Source organism: Myotis yumanensis, unplaced genomic scaffold (assembly GCF_028538775.1).
Source record: "Myotis yumanensis isolate MYYU_CA2020_CCGP unplaced genomic scaffold, mMyoYum1.0.hap1 SCAF_16, whole genome shotgun sequence".
NCBI classification, from domain to species: domain Eukaryota; kingdom Metazoa; phylum Chordata; class Mammalia; order Chiroptera; family Vespertilionidae; genus Myotis; species Myotis yumanensis.
The window spans coordinates 16,766,134-16,780,269 of NW_027223767.1; the positions used below are offsets into that span (position 1 = coordinate 16,766,134).

Genomic DNA, 14,136 nt, shown 5'->3' on the forward strand with positions numbered 1-14,136 from the left:
CTGGCTAGGGGAACAGCTACCTTTTAAAAACAAACTTTGTGCTTTTTAATACATTTGTCCTAAAATTCATACCTTTTCAGTAGTCTGCAAGGCCCTGCGTGATCTGGTCTCTGATTTCTTCTTGACTTCATCTCCTCGTACTCTCCTCTGCCCAGCTTCTTATGCTCCAGCTGTTCTGTCCTTTCTGTGCCTCCATATTGTTCCATATTGTTCTGGCCACAGGCCCTTTGTACTTGCTATTCCTTCTCCGTGACAGTGTTCTTCTCCCAGATCTTCATGTGTGGGGTTTCTTGTATTTAGCTCACACGTAACCTTCTTGGAGAGGCCTTCCTTGAATACTCATTCAAAAGTGGGAACTACGACCCAGTGTAACGTCTTGCAGTGATCCAGATGACTGATGAGATCTGAACTGAAGAAATAGCTATGGGAATGGAGGCAAAGGGACAGGTGCAAGAGAGGCTCAAAAAAGGAAAAAGGGCCCTGGCCAGTGTGGCTCAGTGCATAGAGCCCATGCACCAAAGGGTGGCAGGTTCGATTCCTGGTCAGGGGCACATACCTGGGTTGCAGGTCCAATCCCAAGCCCCAGTCTCTCTCACATTAATGTTTCTCTCCTTCTCCCCCTTCCTCCCTCTCTTTCCCTCCCACACCTCCTTCATTCCCTTCTACTCTCTAATAATCAATGGGAAAGATACCTTCGGGTGAGGATTAACCAATGAATGAATGAATGAATGAATGAATGAATGAAAAAATGGTCAAGAAAACTGACTTGGGCGGGGTGGGTGAGGGTGTGACATGAGGTAAAGGGGAAAGTTGTGGAATAACCACAGGTTTTTTGCTTGGGTAACTTTGTGGTTGCTGAGCTCATTAATCTAAGGAATACATAGGATGGAACACATAACAGGAAGGATGGTGAATGCTGTACAGACACAGTAAGTCCATATCTAAAACATGTTTTCTCCCCCTCTCCCCTTGTAGTTCCTAAGAGATGTAACTGAACTGCAGATCCTTGGTGAAATTTCTTTCAACAAATCTCTGTATGAGGGTCTGAATGCAGAGAACCACAGAACTAAGGTAAGCCCTGTCTTCGGGGTGGTGTCCTAGGAGAACTGCTCAGCCGTAGTGCACTCTGCTGTGGCCCTGTTCCTGTTTTCAGTCTTATCACCTCCGATCTTGACTCTGCCACCAACTGCCTCTGTGACCTTGAGCTAGTCAGCTTCTGCCTCAATTTTTCCATCTGTGAAATGAGGCAATTACATAAGAGGCTTAAGCTGAGGTTGTCTAAACTGAAATAACTAAGCTGGAACCATAAGCTACATATGCTTTGATTTGAAAAGGTATTTAAAATTTTTTTCCCAAAGTGAGAAATGATTGTTTGTAGGCATGAACTCTCTAGTGTGTAATGTCAGAGTTTAATGATAATATTAACCAGTTACAATACTCCGAGTGCATACTTCTTTGACAGGTCTTAGACTCAGTGCTGGAACTCCTGGGGTTTGTTCTGCTGAAGTCTGACCACAGGTCAAATGGATGTCTGTGATCTGTGGGCCAAATGGAGTGTGTGCTCCCCTGAGCTGTCATTCTTGTTGACACTCACCTAGATGTGCTGCTGGCTTTCGAGATGCTCCATCTGTGAGCTCTGTAGTTAGGCATGATTCATTATTAGAAGGAATGTTAAGAGAGTGAGACTGGATTGCTAAATATTGGGTCCTCTGATTTTCTTTCTGGAGGAGGAAGAGAAAGGAACAGTTCTCTAGACGTGTCAGGAATAACATTTCCCTTTATTTTTAGGCATTTCTAATACAGAAAATGATACAAAGAAAGAGAAGTGCCCCATTATCCCATTGCCCAGATTAAAAAAAAAAAAATCCAATAATGCTTAGAAGAAAATCCAAGCCTTATAGAAAGATACCAAATGAAAAATGATGGTTCCTTTACTTCCCCTCTTCCCACACCCCAACTTCCTCTTCCCAAAGGGAGGTTATGTTAACAATTTCTGATATGCATATTCTTTTTTTTTTTTTTTTTTTAAATATATTTTTTTACAGAGAGGAAGGGAGAGGAACAGAGAGTTAGAAACATCGATGAGAGAGAAACATCGACCAGCTGCCTCCTGCACACCTCCTACTGGGGATGTGCCCGCAACCAAGGTACATGCCCTTGACCGGAATCGAACCTGGGACCTTTCAGTCCGCAGGCCGATGCTCTATCCTCTGAGCCAAACCGGTTTGGCTGATATGCATATTCTTAAATTATTTAGGTACTTGCTCCTCTTACTGATATTTTTATTCTACAGTATAGATTCATTATAATTATTTTCTTTAAATTTGATACCCTAAGCAAAGTATTAACTAGTTCCTGACAATAAGCACCTGACTTACAGTGAATCTATGAGTATAAGTAGCAGCATATCCAAGTGCATGTCAGCTGCGGGTACCATAAAAGGAGGGAGGCAGACCAGGGGCAGTGGTCTGGCTCCTCTGTCTCCTTGGCAAAGGGGGCAACCAGGCTTTGTCTTGATGAGCTTAGACCAGTCATGGTTTCTGAACAAAATCTGAAAGGAGAGAATGGCTGTGGAGGAGACCCCCATCGATATTTGCTACAAGCAGTGGTGTCCTGTGTCCTGCTTCCCCCTTCACCTTCACCGGGCAGCCCTGGGGCACGTTGGAAACCTGTGGGGTTGGGAGCGGAGAAAGGGAAGAGACTTTGAGAAATAGGAGCGTTTCTTCCACTCAGTTCTGGTCTGGTAAACCACTGTCACCTTGGGGCTTCCTTTCATCACTTTCCTTGTCCTTGCCCCCTTCACTTCCACAGAAGAAAAAACAAGCTCCCTTCCTGGTCTTCCTCCCTCCCTGTTGCTTTGTTCCCCCCTAACTGTCAAGGCCTAGAACCTAATCCTTGTAAGGTCGGCTGTGTATTTAGTGCCTGGAGGGTCAGCCCTAGGAAGTATCCACCATCTGTAGCTCAACAGGAAGAGGCCTCACAGATAAATTTGTCCAGCCTTCCACCCCCCATACAGAATTTCTCTCCGAAGCATTGCTGACCTGGGTGCTTAAACATTTGTGTGAAAGGAGCTCACTGTTTTGGGCAGGCAAAGCTGTTTTTTTTTTTTTTTTTCCTGTTTGTCTGTTTGTTTTATATGGTTTTTAAAAAAATTGATTTTAGAGGGAGAAAGAGAGAGAGAGAGACATCAATCTGTTGCCTCCATCTGTGCCCTGACCGATAATGGAACCCGCAGCCTTTCGGTGCATGGGATGTTGCTCCAAACAACTGAGCTACCTGGCTGGGGCCAGGCAGAGAAGCTTGGCTGGCCCTTGGGGCCCCACTTAAGTCCTGGGACCATGATGTGTGGTGTGTATGCTGGCCACAACTTGGGATGTTCCTATCTGTGTCTCACTTGGGAAGCACATCCCCTAAGCTCCCAGCTGAGTCTTCTTTGTGAAAAGACAGCTTAGACTCTGAAGTTGAGACAGTAATGCTGGGGACGGCTGCTATAGGAAGAGCTCTACAGGTTGTACACATGGGTGCTGTTTTGCATTATTTTCCCGTCTCAAAGTAACATATACTTTAGTCTGGTGAGGAGCAGAACAGTGTGTTTGTCTTATATTTCGGGTGAGGGAAAGTGTATTATCAGACTTTAGGGATTTGTGGAAGCTCAAAAAGAGCTGTCAGAACAGAGCTGGAATGCCTTAACCAGTCCGGCTCAGTGGATAAAGCATCGGCCTACAGGCTGAAGGGTCACAGGTTCGATTCCGGTCAAGGGCATGTACCTTGGTTTTGGGCACATCCCCAGTAGGGGGTGTGCAGGAGGTAGCTGATTAATATTTCTCTCTCATCGATGTTTCTAACTATTCCTCTCCCTTCCTCTGTAATAAGTCAATAAAATATATATATAAAAAAAAACAGAGCTGGAAGATCATTTACAAAAAAGTCATCATTTTGAAGGTGAAGCTTGGGGATCAAGGATGTATAATGGCATAGCTGGGTGTAGAATCTTAATTTTCGGTCAGTCTTTAAAGCCTGAAGACCTCACTGCCATGGGACCCTCTGTTAAACTGGCAGAGAATCCTTAACAGAAGGTCACAGTCTCCTGACAGACTTAGCTCTATTCCTGCATTACAAATCAAAATAGTTTCTATAAAGTATTTTGGTCATTAGATCATGTTACTGTGCTCTTTTTTTTCCCTTCAGTTTTTGTTCTGTTGGCTTTTTGAGGATTCTATTGATTATCTAGCTCAGAGATTCTTTGCTCAGCCAAGTTCTGTCTACAAATGAGCCATCAAAGGCATTCTTCATTTTTGTTACAGTGTTTTATCTTGAGCATTTCTTTTTGGTTCTTGGGATTTCCACTGTTCCACTTCCATTGCCCATCTGTTCTTTATCTTTGTTCTTACGTGCTGTCTGCTTTATCCATTAGAGGCCTTAGCATATTGATCATAGTTGTCTTAAATTCCCCGTCTGATAATTCTAACATCCTTGCTATGTCTAGTTCTCATGCTTGCTCTGTCTCTTCAAGTTGTGTTTTTTGCCTTTAGGAACTGCTATAAATAGGCCTTTAGTAATGTGGTGAGGTATGGGGGGAAGGTAAGTGTATATCATCCTATAAGTAGGTCTCAGTCTGTTAGTGAGCCGATGTTCTGCTCTCACATTGATGTTTCTCTCTCTCCCCCCCTTTCCCTTCCTCTCTAAAGATCAATAAATTATCAAACATGAGTAATGTTGCTTAAAAAAAGAACAGAGTGCTCTGGTGTATTTCAAAATGGCATATTTCCTGTTGGGAAGCCAAGAGATTTTTCTCCAGTATTTACTGTGGGAACCTGGTCAAGCTCCTGGGGGTAAATCTCAATGTGGTGGGGGCCCCTATGACTGGGTTTCCTGGTGTTTTTAACTCTCAGAGTTGTCCACACTGAGCCTCCAGCAGTTCATCAATTATAGTTCAGCTTTTCTTTCCTTTTTTTTTTTTAAATCCTCATTCAAGGATATTTTTTCCATTGATTTTTAGAGAGAGTGGAAGAGAGAGGGAAAGACAAAGAGCAATATTCATGTGAGAGAAACACATCGATTGGTTGCCTCCTACACGAGCCCCAAACAGGGCCCGGGGTGGGGAGGAGCCTGCAACCAAGATACGTGCCCTTGACCAGAATCGAACCCGGGACCCGTCTGTCTGCAGGTTGTCATTCTATCCACTGAGCCAAACCGGCTAGGGCAGGGGTGGGCAAACTTTTTGACTCGAGGGCCACAATGGGTTCTTAAACTGGACCGGAGGGCTGGAACAAAAGCATGGATGGAGTGTTTGTGTGAACTAATATAAATTCAAAGTAAACATCATTACATAAAAGGGTACGGTCTTTTTTTTTTTAGTTTTATTCATTTCAAACGGGCCGGATTCGGCCCGCGAGCCGTAGTTTGCCCAGGGCTGGGCTAGGGCGTAGTTCAGGTTTTCTGTCCCAGCACTGTAAGCTTCTACTCATATTTTGCTCCTTAAAATAATGTGTGGCACTTTTTCTCATTTGCTTTACCTGACACAACTTTGTCTTGTTCTAGATCACGGTCATCTTCCTGAAAGAGGAGGGGTACCTTCCTTTGCCTCTCATCATCGGAAGCAGTGTCGCTGGCTTTCTGGTTTTGATAGTGATTATAGTCGTGCTATTCAAGGTCAGTTCTATTGTGTTTTTACAGGCCCTGGGGTTGGGCACAGTACTTTCTGGGACAACCAGCCCCTGACTTAGAACAGCTGCCTGGCTGTGTGGCCACTTTACCCTCTTCCTTCCACCACACATCTGTGTAGGCAAATGAGTAAGACAGTTTCTGTCTGAAAAAAATAAAAACCGAATTGAAGTATTGGAGTAAAGAGAGATTTTCCTGAAACAGATTTGATGGTTGTTCCCTGTTTAAATCCTTTCCTTCCCTTCCCCTCTTTTAATATTCAAACTTTTTCTGCTGTTCAAGATTCTCACTCCCTGGCTTCTACCAGCTCACCCTAAGTCTTGCTTTTGTCTCCAGAGTTGAACTAAATAGGCTTGTGTCTGTGCTGGCAGTCAAGCTATCCACCCCAGCCCCAGGCTGTTTTTCACGTTTTCACCTTGCTCACACTCTTCCCTTAAAACCCAGCCCAGGGACTCTGGAGTCCTCTGAGCTGAGGTGTAGCTTTTCCTGTGAGCTCCCTGCTGGAAATCCAGAAGTGGCTCTGTGTGTTAATTACTTCTCTTTCTACTAGATTGTGCGTTCCTTGCTGTAGGACACCGTACTTGATCATCTACCTCAGCAGAGTGGGCTGAGTACTTTTACATAAATAAGATCCGGTACAGCCAAAACTATAATACTTTGCACAATTAAAAGTTAAAAAGGTTAAAGAGCTCCGTGGTTTCAGAGAAAGTTCGAAAGTCACTTCCTACGGGAGTGAGCACCAGGAAGGCTGTGGAAAGGCAGTGTTTAGGACAGGTCTTGGAAGACGGTGAACTGGGAGAGATTCAGAGGGAGCCTGAGAAGTCAAGGAATGTAAGGGCTCTTTTGGCAACAACCAGCAGGTAAATGGTTTTCTGGGACAGATGGGCATCTTTGGTCTGAAATTGGGCTCCCCCCTTTGTTTTAGTGTGGCTTTTTTAAAAGAAAATATCGACAACTGAACTTGGAGAGCATAAGGAAGGCCCAGCTGAAATCAGAGAATCAGCTCGCAGAAGGTGAGGACCACCCTCCTCGTCCACTGGGAGAGATTGTCAGCTAGTCCTCAACTCCTGGAGACTTCGTGTCGTACTGATGACCTGGTCTTGTATGAGGATGCAGGGCAGGATCTGACAAATTGTCAATACAATATTGTTTTTCAATAACACATCGTCCCAAAAGTGCCTCTGCATGTGCAAAAATGAACTTGGGAAAGATTTGGTGTTAAATGGTGTTAAACTGTTTTCTTTACAGAAGCGTTTTTAATATACACATATAATATACTTTGTAATTCTTTTTTCCTCCCAAGAAATTATATAGCATTTCTCAACTTTGTGTAAGAATGCGTTTTTCTCGTCATTATTGTTGATGTCTCCAAAATAGTGTGCTATGAAGTTCATCCTGCAGGGACAGTGGTTAAAAGCGGTTCCTACTCTGGTATTTCAACATCCTCAGCTCTTGCCTGTTATTTCAAATCAGGCCACAAAAAGCCTCCCAGAACAAATGTAAAAAGTATAAAAACAAAAGTCATCAAAACAGGCACTAGGAGGAGAGGCAAAGACAAGACTAGGATTTTATTCTGTAGCTTCATTTAAAAAAAAATATTTTATTGATTTTTTACAGAGAGGAAGGGAGAGGGATAGAGAGTTAGAAACATCGATGAGAGAGAAACATTGATCAGCTGCCTCCTGCACACCTCCTACTGGGGATGTGCCCCACAACCAAGGTACATGCCCTTGACCAGAATCGAACCTGGGACCTTTCAGTCCACAGGCCGAGGCTCTATCCACTGAGCTAAACCGGTTAGGGCATTAAATATATTTCTTTATTGATTTAAGAGAGGAGGGGAGAGGGATGAAGAGATAGAAACATCAATGATGAGAGAGAATCACTGATTGGCTGCCTTCTGCATGGCCCCTATTGGGGACCAAGCCCGCAACCTGGGCACGTGCCCTTGGCCAGAATCGAACCGGGGACCTTTCAGTCCGCAGGCCAACGCTCTGACCACTGAGCCAAACCGGCTAGGGCTATTCTATTTTTTAAAATATGTTTTTATTGATTTGAGGGTGGAAGGAAAAGGAAGAGAGAGATAGAAACATCGATGATGAGAGAGAAGCATTGATCGGCTGCCTCCTGCATGACCCCTACTAGGGATCAAGCCTGCAACCTAGGCAAATGCCCTGACTGGGAATCGAACCATGACCTCCTGGTTCATAGGTTAACGCTCAAACACTGAGTCACATTGGCCTGGCTACTCTGCCAGACTTTAATGGGAGCTTTGCATACCCTCCTCTGCCTGCCTCACAGCCTGTCCTCGGCCCCAGCCCCTTTGGGAAGTTTCTCCCTCCCTCCTGCCCTCTCTCCCTCTTTCTCTCTCTAATCATGTCCTACGGGGTGAGGATTTAAGAAAAGGTCAAGTTGCCCTGACCGATTTGGCTTAGTGGATAGAGCGTCAGCCTGCGGACTGACGGGTCCCAGGTTCAATTCCGGTCAGGGGCATGTACCTTGGTTGTGGGCACTTCCCCAGTGGGGGGTGTGCAGGAGGCAGCTGATTGATGTTTCTCTCTCATTGATGTTTCTAACTCTCTATTCCTCTCCCTTCCTCTCTGTAAAAAATGAATAAAAATATATTTTAACCGTTTGAGTCCCAAGCAGCGCGATTGCGCTGCTGAGATTTTATGTCGAGAAAACCCAGCACATTTCGAACATTGTGGACAGCTGACGGTTCATTACCGATTGTCGAAGTCGCACGCTCAGATTTACTGACGCAAGTACATCACACAGCTCCTTTTAATTAATATCCATTTGAGTCCCAAGCAGCGCAATCGCGCTGCTTGGTATTTCTCGACATAAAATAAAACAAGCGCTATCACGCTGTTTGGGTCTTTTCGTACTCATTTAGAGAAAGCGCGGTTGCACTGTTTGGGATTCTTCGACAGTGTTTTTTCAATACCCCCTGGGACTCACACGGTTAAAAAAAGTCAACTGAAGTGTGTGTATATGTATCCTATATAATAAAAGGATAATATGCAAATTGACCCTAACAGCAGAATGATTGGGAACAACCGGTTGTTATGACACAGACTGACCAGCAGGGGGGAACCGCTCAACACAGGAGCAGCCCCCTGGTGGTCAGTGCGCTTCCACAGGAGGAGCTCCGCTCAGCCATAAGCCGGGCTGATGGCTGTGGTGGCAGGAGCCTCCACCACAGTGCTAAGAATGTCCAACTGACAGCTTAGGCCCACCAAGGAGCTGGCCTATGCTGTCAGTGGACATCCCCCGAGAGGTCCTGGACTGCGAGAGGGCGCAGGCCAGGCTGAGGGACCCCTCCCCCCCACCCCACCCCCCCCGTGCATGAATTTTCATGCACCAGGCCTTTAGGCCTCTAGTACACACACATACACACACAACACTTTTTTTTTTTTTTTTTTTAGGATCATATATTCTGCTATTTGTGATCTTTTTCAAGGAATGATTTCAGAAAAAAATGCTGGGTGAGAGTGGGATAGGGAGAGGTAGTACCGTGGGTTAACATGTCTATGTGGAATTAATAAATTTGTGTAGCTCTTTACCATTTGTAAAGAAGCCCTTTCAGCTTTTTCCAAAAGTGGACTGAAAGATATTTTTGTAATCGCTATGCTGTGCCAAAAAGCTTTCCAGAAGGACCAAACCACAGAAGATAGGTATCAGCCACAAGAACATGTCCTGGGACCTCCGTTTCACTTTGCTTGTTTTTTAATGGGTATATGATCATAGCTTTGATTCACAGCGAGACTGTGTACCTTCCTATGAAATAAGATGACAATTTTTTTGCTTGGGGCTTTACTTTTTCTTTCTTGTCCAGTTAAAATGTGGCTTTGGCTTTTTCTCAGCTCTTTCTGAACTGTGTCATCTGGCGTAGAAGTGCATTTTTCCTTTTGAACTTCAGAGCCTCTGGGCAAGTAAGGGATTTGGCCTAAGTAGAATCTGAGAGCAATGTGCCCTCCAGGATGGGGGATTCTGGCAGATGTGCTGGTGGGCATGAGGAAGCAGTGGGTGTGGTTTGTGTCCAGGGCCTGGGCAGCCCTGCCCAGAGCTCTGGCAGGTGTTCTCAGGCTCTGGTTAGCATCCTACCCTGGGGAATCTTTCCTCTAGAGCCCTGAAGTCTGCGACTAAGGTTGCAATGTTGGAGGGAGAAAACACGCCCATGTGGGTTCTGCTAGCTTTCCTAGCCTAGGAGAAGGCTACCAGCCTAATTTCTGGAATTCCACACTGTGGCTTGGGGCTCTTTGCATCCTGGATGAAGGCTCCTGGTGGACTGGTTAGCTTGTTAGGGCCACTCGTACCTCTAAGTGAGGGGTTTCTAACTCATGTGTGTGCCATAGGCTGCTTTGGTGGTCTGGTGAAGCCTAGGGAGCCCTTCTCATGATTTCCCAACATTGTGCTATGAAAACGTCCAAATATACAGAAGAGTCGAATTTTACAGTGAAGACCTGTCTACCCACCACCTGGTTTCTTCCATTAACATTTTACTATGCTTGCTTTATCGCCTATTTTCCCATCTAGTCATCCATCAGCTTGTTTTTAAATATATGGAAGTTTACAAAGAACCAATTATATTGAACACGATGACCAGAATATTAAAAAAATTATGATATGGAGATACATGTGCTTCTTCATTACTGCACTAAGTAGAAAGTCTATTAACTATGCTGCTTTCAAATCATGATGACCTTTAAGTGTGTTTTGAAGTATTTACCTGTAAGGTGATGGGAAAATTCCTGAATTTCTATTGATGTTAAATATAGATACTGCTAATCCTATGATGGTTTGTTGCCTACACTTTTAATTGAGGAAATGTTAAGTTTCAGTTAAAGGGTAGTAAACCAAAGAAGGAACATTTTTTCCGTCCAGTTTCACAGACTTCCTTGTCTACATACTCAGGTCCATTTAATAAAAGCTCGTGTCCTGCCTGGACTTTGTACTTTTGCAGCAGATCTTGGTCACTCCAGGCAGTATTCCCTCTGTTTTATAGAGAGGAAACCACTTGCCAAGGCCACAGGGCTGGGTATAAGGCAGAGCCGTCTTCCAGTAGGAAATTTTTGGATCTCCAGGTCTCATAGCTTTTCCACAGAACCCGTATTACACACGGGGCAAGGCGGAGCTGACGTGGAGTGTGGTGGTTCTCAGGCTTCGCTGGGCAGAAGAGTCAGAGCGGAGCTGAGCTCTTCAGGTTCCCTGGCCTCACACACTAAAGACACTGATGCTCAAGCCTGGCCTGGGCCCGGGCACCTACTGTTTTGGCAAGCACATGAGGTGACTGATGCACGAGCCACACCCTGTGAGATGCTAGCTATGAGATTATGCTTGAAGTCTTGGTGACTAAGAAGCTGCTTCAGGTGACAAATTTAACTTCATTCTCTGGTAGAATTATCTCTTGAAATCTTTATGAATACTAGAGGCCCAGTGCACGAATTTTCGTGCACTGGGCGGGGAGGTCCCTAGCCCAGCCTGCGCCCTCTCACAGTCCAGGAGCCCCTGGGGAATGTCCGACTGATGGTGTAGAGGGGAGCAGGTCTAAGCCGCAGTCTGGCCTCTGCGGGAGGTGACCGGTGGGTCTGTCAGGAGACAGCACTGGCTGCTGGGCGGCTGGCCCTACCCCCCATGCTGTCTCCCCCCCCCCCCCCCCCCCCCCCCCCCCGCATAGCCATCCCCTCCCTCTGCCCGCTGCCACCTGCCTTGGCTAGCCTGGCGTCACCTGCTTGCTGGTCCTGCCCCCTCCCTCCCCACCTACTGGTCCGCCCCCCCCCCCCCCGTTAGTCGATTTGCATATTAGGCTTTTATGAGATAGGACTAGAGGGGCCCGGTACACAACATCTGTGCACTGGAAGGGGGGGTGTCTCTCAGCCAGGCCTGCAACTTCTCGCAATCCGGGACCCCTTGGGGATGTCCACCTGCTGTGGTTAGTGGGCCTAAGCTGGCAGGTGGACATCCCCTTAGGGGTCCTTAGTGCCGCCACAAAGGCGGGAGAGGCTCCCACCACCACTGCTGCGCTTGCCAGCTTTGAATGCAGTTTCTGGCTGAGTAGCGCTCCCCCTGCGGAAGCACACTGACCACTAGGGGGCAGTCAGTGTGCATCACAGTGACCAGCCATTCCGCCGTTGGGTCAATTTGCATATTAGCCTTTTATTATATAGGATACTTGCAAAAATAAAGGCTCAGTCACCCTACCCCAGACACTTTAAATATTCAGGCTAGTGGCAGAGGTAGGGTGATCAGAAATCAATCCATCCTCCCTTCCTTCCTCTCCTCCTTCCCCTTCCCATCTCCGTCCTCTTTCCCTCCCTCCCTTCCTCCTGTTATTCTACAGGCTTCCCTGACTTCCTTCTTCAGGGTCCTGTGGCAGAGTGGTAAAGCCCTTTCCTGCCCTCATGGCCCTGAACAAAAGATCAGATACATACCCAACTGTAACTGTAAATCACACAGATCCTGTCCTTTGGAGATTTAGAAAAAGAGACCCAGGAGGCTTTCATGGAGATAGACCCTTGTAAGCTGAGCCTCGAAGCCATGAAGGGCCGAGGGGAGACCAGCCTGTGCAAAGGCACGGAGGCTGGGAAGGGAAGGATGTGATAAAGCTGGTGAGCCAGGCTCTGAGCCACGTGTGTGTCCCGGGGCATGTCGCTGAAGGGCAGGTGGGGACAGAAATCGCAATGGAAAACGAGCATCTACAGAACTGTGTACAGGAATTATGGCCACACCACTTGCAGTTTTATGTGAAGATTTCCTGCTCATTCTTGTTTCATTACCACCACAGTCCTGTGAACTTGAGAGTGGAGAGGAGGGGATGGGTGGGAGGAATTTCACGAGGTCTGCGTAGGAAACTACTATAAGAAGCAGGAGGAAGAACAAGGTGAGCTTGCGCTGAGGTGTCCATGGTTGCTACTCTGTGGGTGTGGTTGGCCTGAATTTGAATCTTTATCCTTTTCAGAGGCCAGTGGAGAAGCAATCTTTACTCTTCAAGTGTTTGGAACCTCAGTAGTTTTTCCCCTGGTGGAGTGAGAACTAAGGAATGAGTAACAACCCGTCAATTAAGATGGGTCATGGGTGCTTTGATGGGCTTGGAAATGCGTCCACTGAGAGGAGCCTTTCTTTTTCCTGTTAACTGTATCAAAATGACATTAATAATGCATCTGCTACTTCTTAAGTGGACCAGTAATGTCTATTAATGGAATGTGTTTATCGTAGCAGGACTGCCAGAGCAGAAGAAAAATTAAAGGCTAATTTGTGAAACCCTTTCCACCCCTCGCCTTTCCCCCTCATGTCCCTCTGGGCCACCCAGGATACTTAGGACTGCGAAGAATGCGGCTCTGTGCCTGGTCCTCGAAGGCCTGTGATGACCTCCTTGTGTGGCCGGGAACAGACTCAGTTCCTCCCTCCAGGCCTTGCATGAACCCTCCTCCTTTAAGGTGGAAATAGAGGCACAGTCACTGTGTCAGTAACATCTGAACCTCTATCCCAAGAACCACAGTATTTGATGGGAGTTATGGGGTTTCTGTGTTCTTCATTTGCTTCCTTTAGTTATTGGAGAACCTTTTTTGAGTTTTAGCTCTCAGGCTAAGGGGAAGGCTTTAGTACCAGGGGAAGTCCTCACGGGCTGAAGGAGGAACTCGTGTGTCTTTGGAGGATGCAGGGTGACCAAGTGCCACCTCCAAGCTGCTAATGGAAACACAATGATGCCATTGGCCACTATCCTACAACCAACATGTTCCCTCTTGGAAACTTCTTCTCATCCCCTAGAGCAGCGGTTCTCAACCTGTGGGTTGTGACCCTTTTGGGGGTCGCCTAAATACATCCTGCATATCAGATATTTACATTACAATTCATAACAGTAGCAACATTACAGTTATGAAGTAGCAACGAAAATAATTTTATGGTTGGGTGTCACCACAACATGAGGAACTGTATTAGAGGGTCGTGGCATTAGAAGATTGAGAACCACTGCCCTAGAGAGTGGGGACTGAAGGAGTGATCTTATGATTCTCCTGCCTCCAAAGGCTCACCCCATTGCACTATATTTCCTCCTTTGAAATCTATAAAATTCATAGAAGGAACAGAATGGTATGGGGGGAAGGTTGGAGTCAGAGGCAGCAGGGTCTGTTTCCCCCAAGTAGATCTGCAGCACGTTTCTTAGAGGGGGTGGAGGGGTAGAGACCCTGGAGGATCCACCATGGTTCTTACTAGGACTGTCCCAGGACCCAGAGCACACCTAGTTGGCCCTCGAAGTGTATCCAAACCACACAGAACAACAGACTTAGAATGTTGGCAAATCTTAGGAGCAAGTCAGATAAGAGAGGAACACCCTTTCTAAGTTTATTTCATAACTAGAGGCCCAGTGCATGAAATTCATGCACTCCGGGGGTGGAGTCCCTCAGCCCAGCCTGTACCCTTTCGCAGTATGGAGCCCTTGGGGGATGTCCAACTGATGGCTTATAACCTACT

The 14,136-nt window shown here is 46.3% G+C and overlaps 1 protein-coding gene and 1 long non-coding RNA gene across 2 annotated transcripts in view; one reads left to right on the forward strand and one right to left on the reverse strand.

The window, feature by feature from the left end:
* The window catches only part of ITGAE (integrin subunit alpha E), a 69,717-nt gene extending 62,449 nt beyond the window's left edge, over positions 1-7,268 (forward strand). Inside the window, exons 29-31 of the mRNA XM_070393302.1 lie at positions 976-1,071; positions 5,542-5,652; positions 6,590-7,268. Of these exons, the coding sequence (XP_070249403.1) occupies positions 976-1,071; positions 5,542-5,652; positions 6,590-6,721 (339 nt within the window). The 3' untranslated portion in view covers positions 6,722-7,268. The remainder of the gene's footprint in view (positions 1-975; positions 1,072-5,541; positions 5,653-6,589) is intronic.
* Positions 1-14,136, reverse strand: part of LOC138993867 (uncharacterized) — a 17,237-nt gene continuing 3,101 nt past the window's right edge. The window contains exons 2-3 of the long non-coding RNA XR_011468350.1: positions 1,595-1,721; positions 1-421 (exon numbers count right to left, since the gene is read on the reverse strand). This is a non-coding gene — a long non-coding RNA (uncharacterized lncRNA). The remainder of the gene's footprint in view (positions 422-1,594; positions 1,722-14,136) is intronic.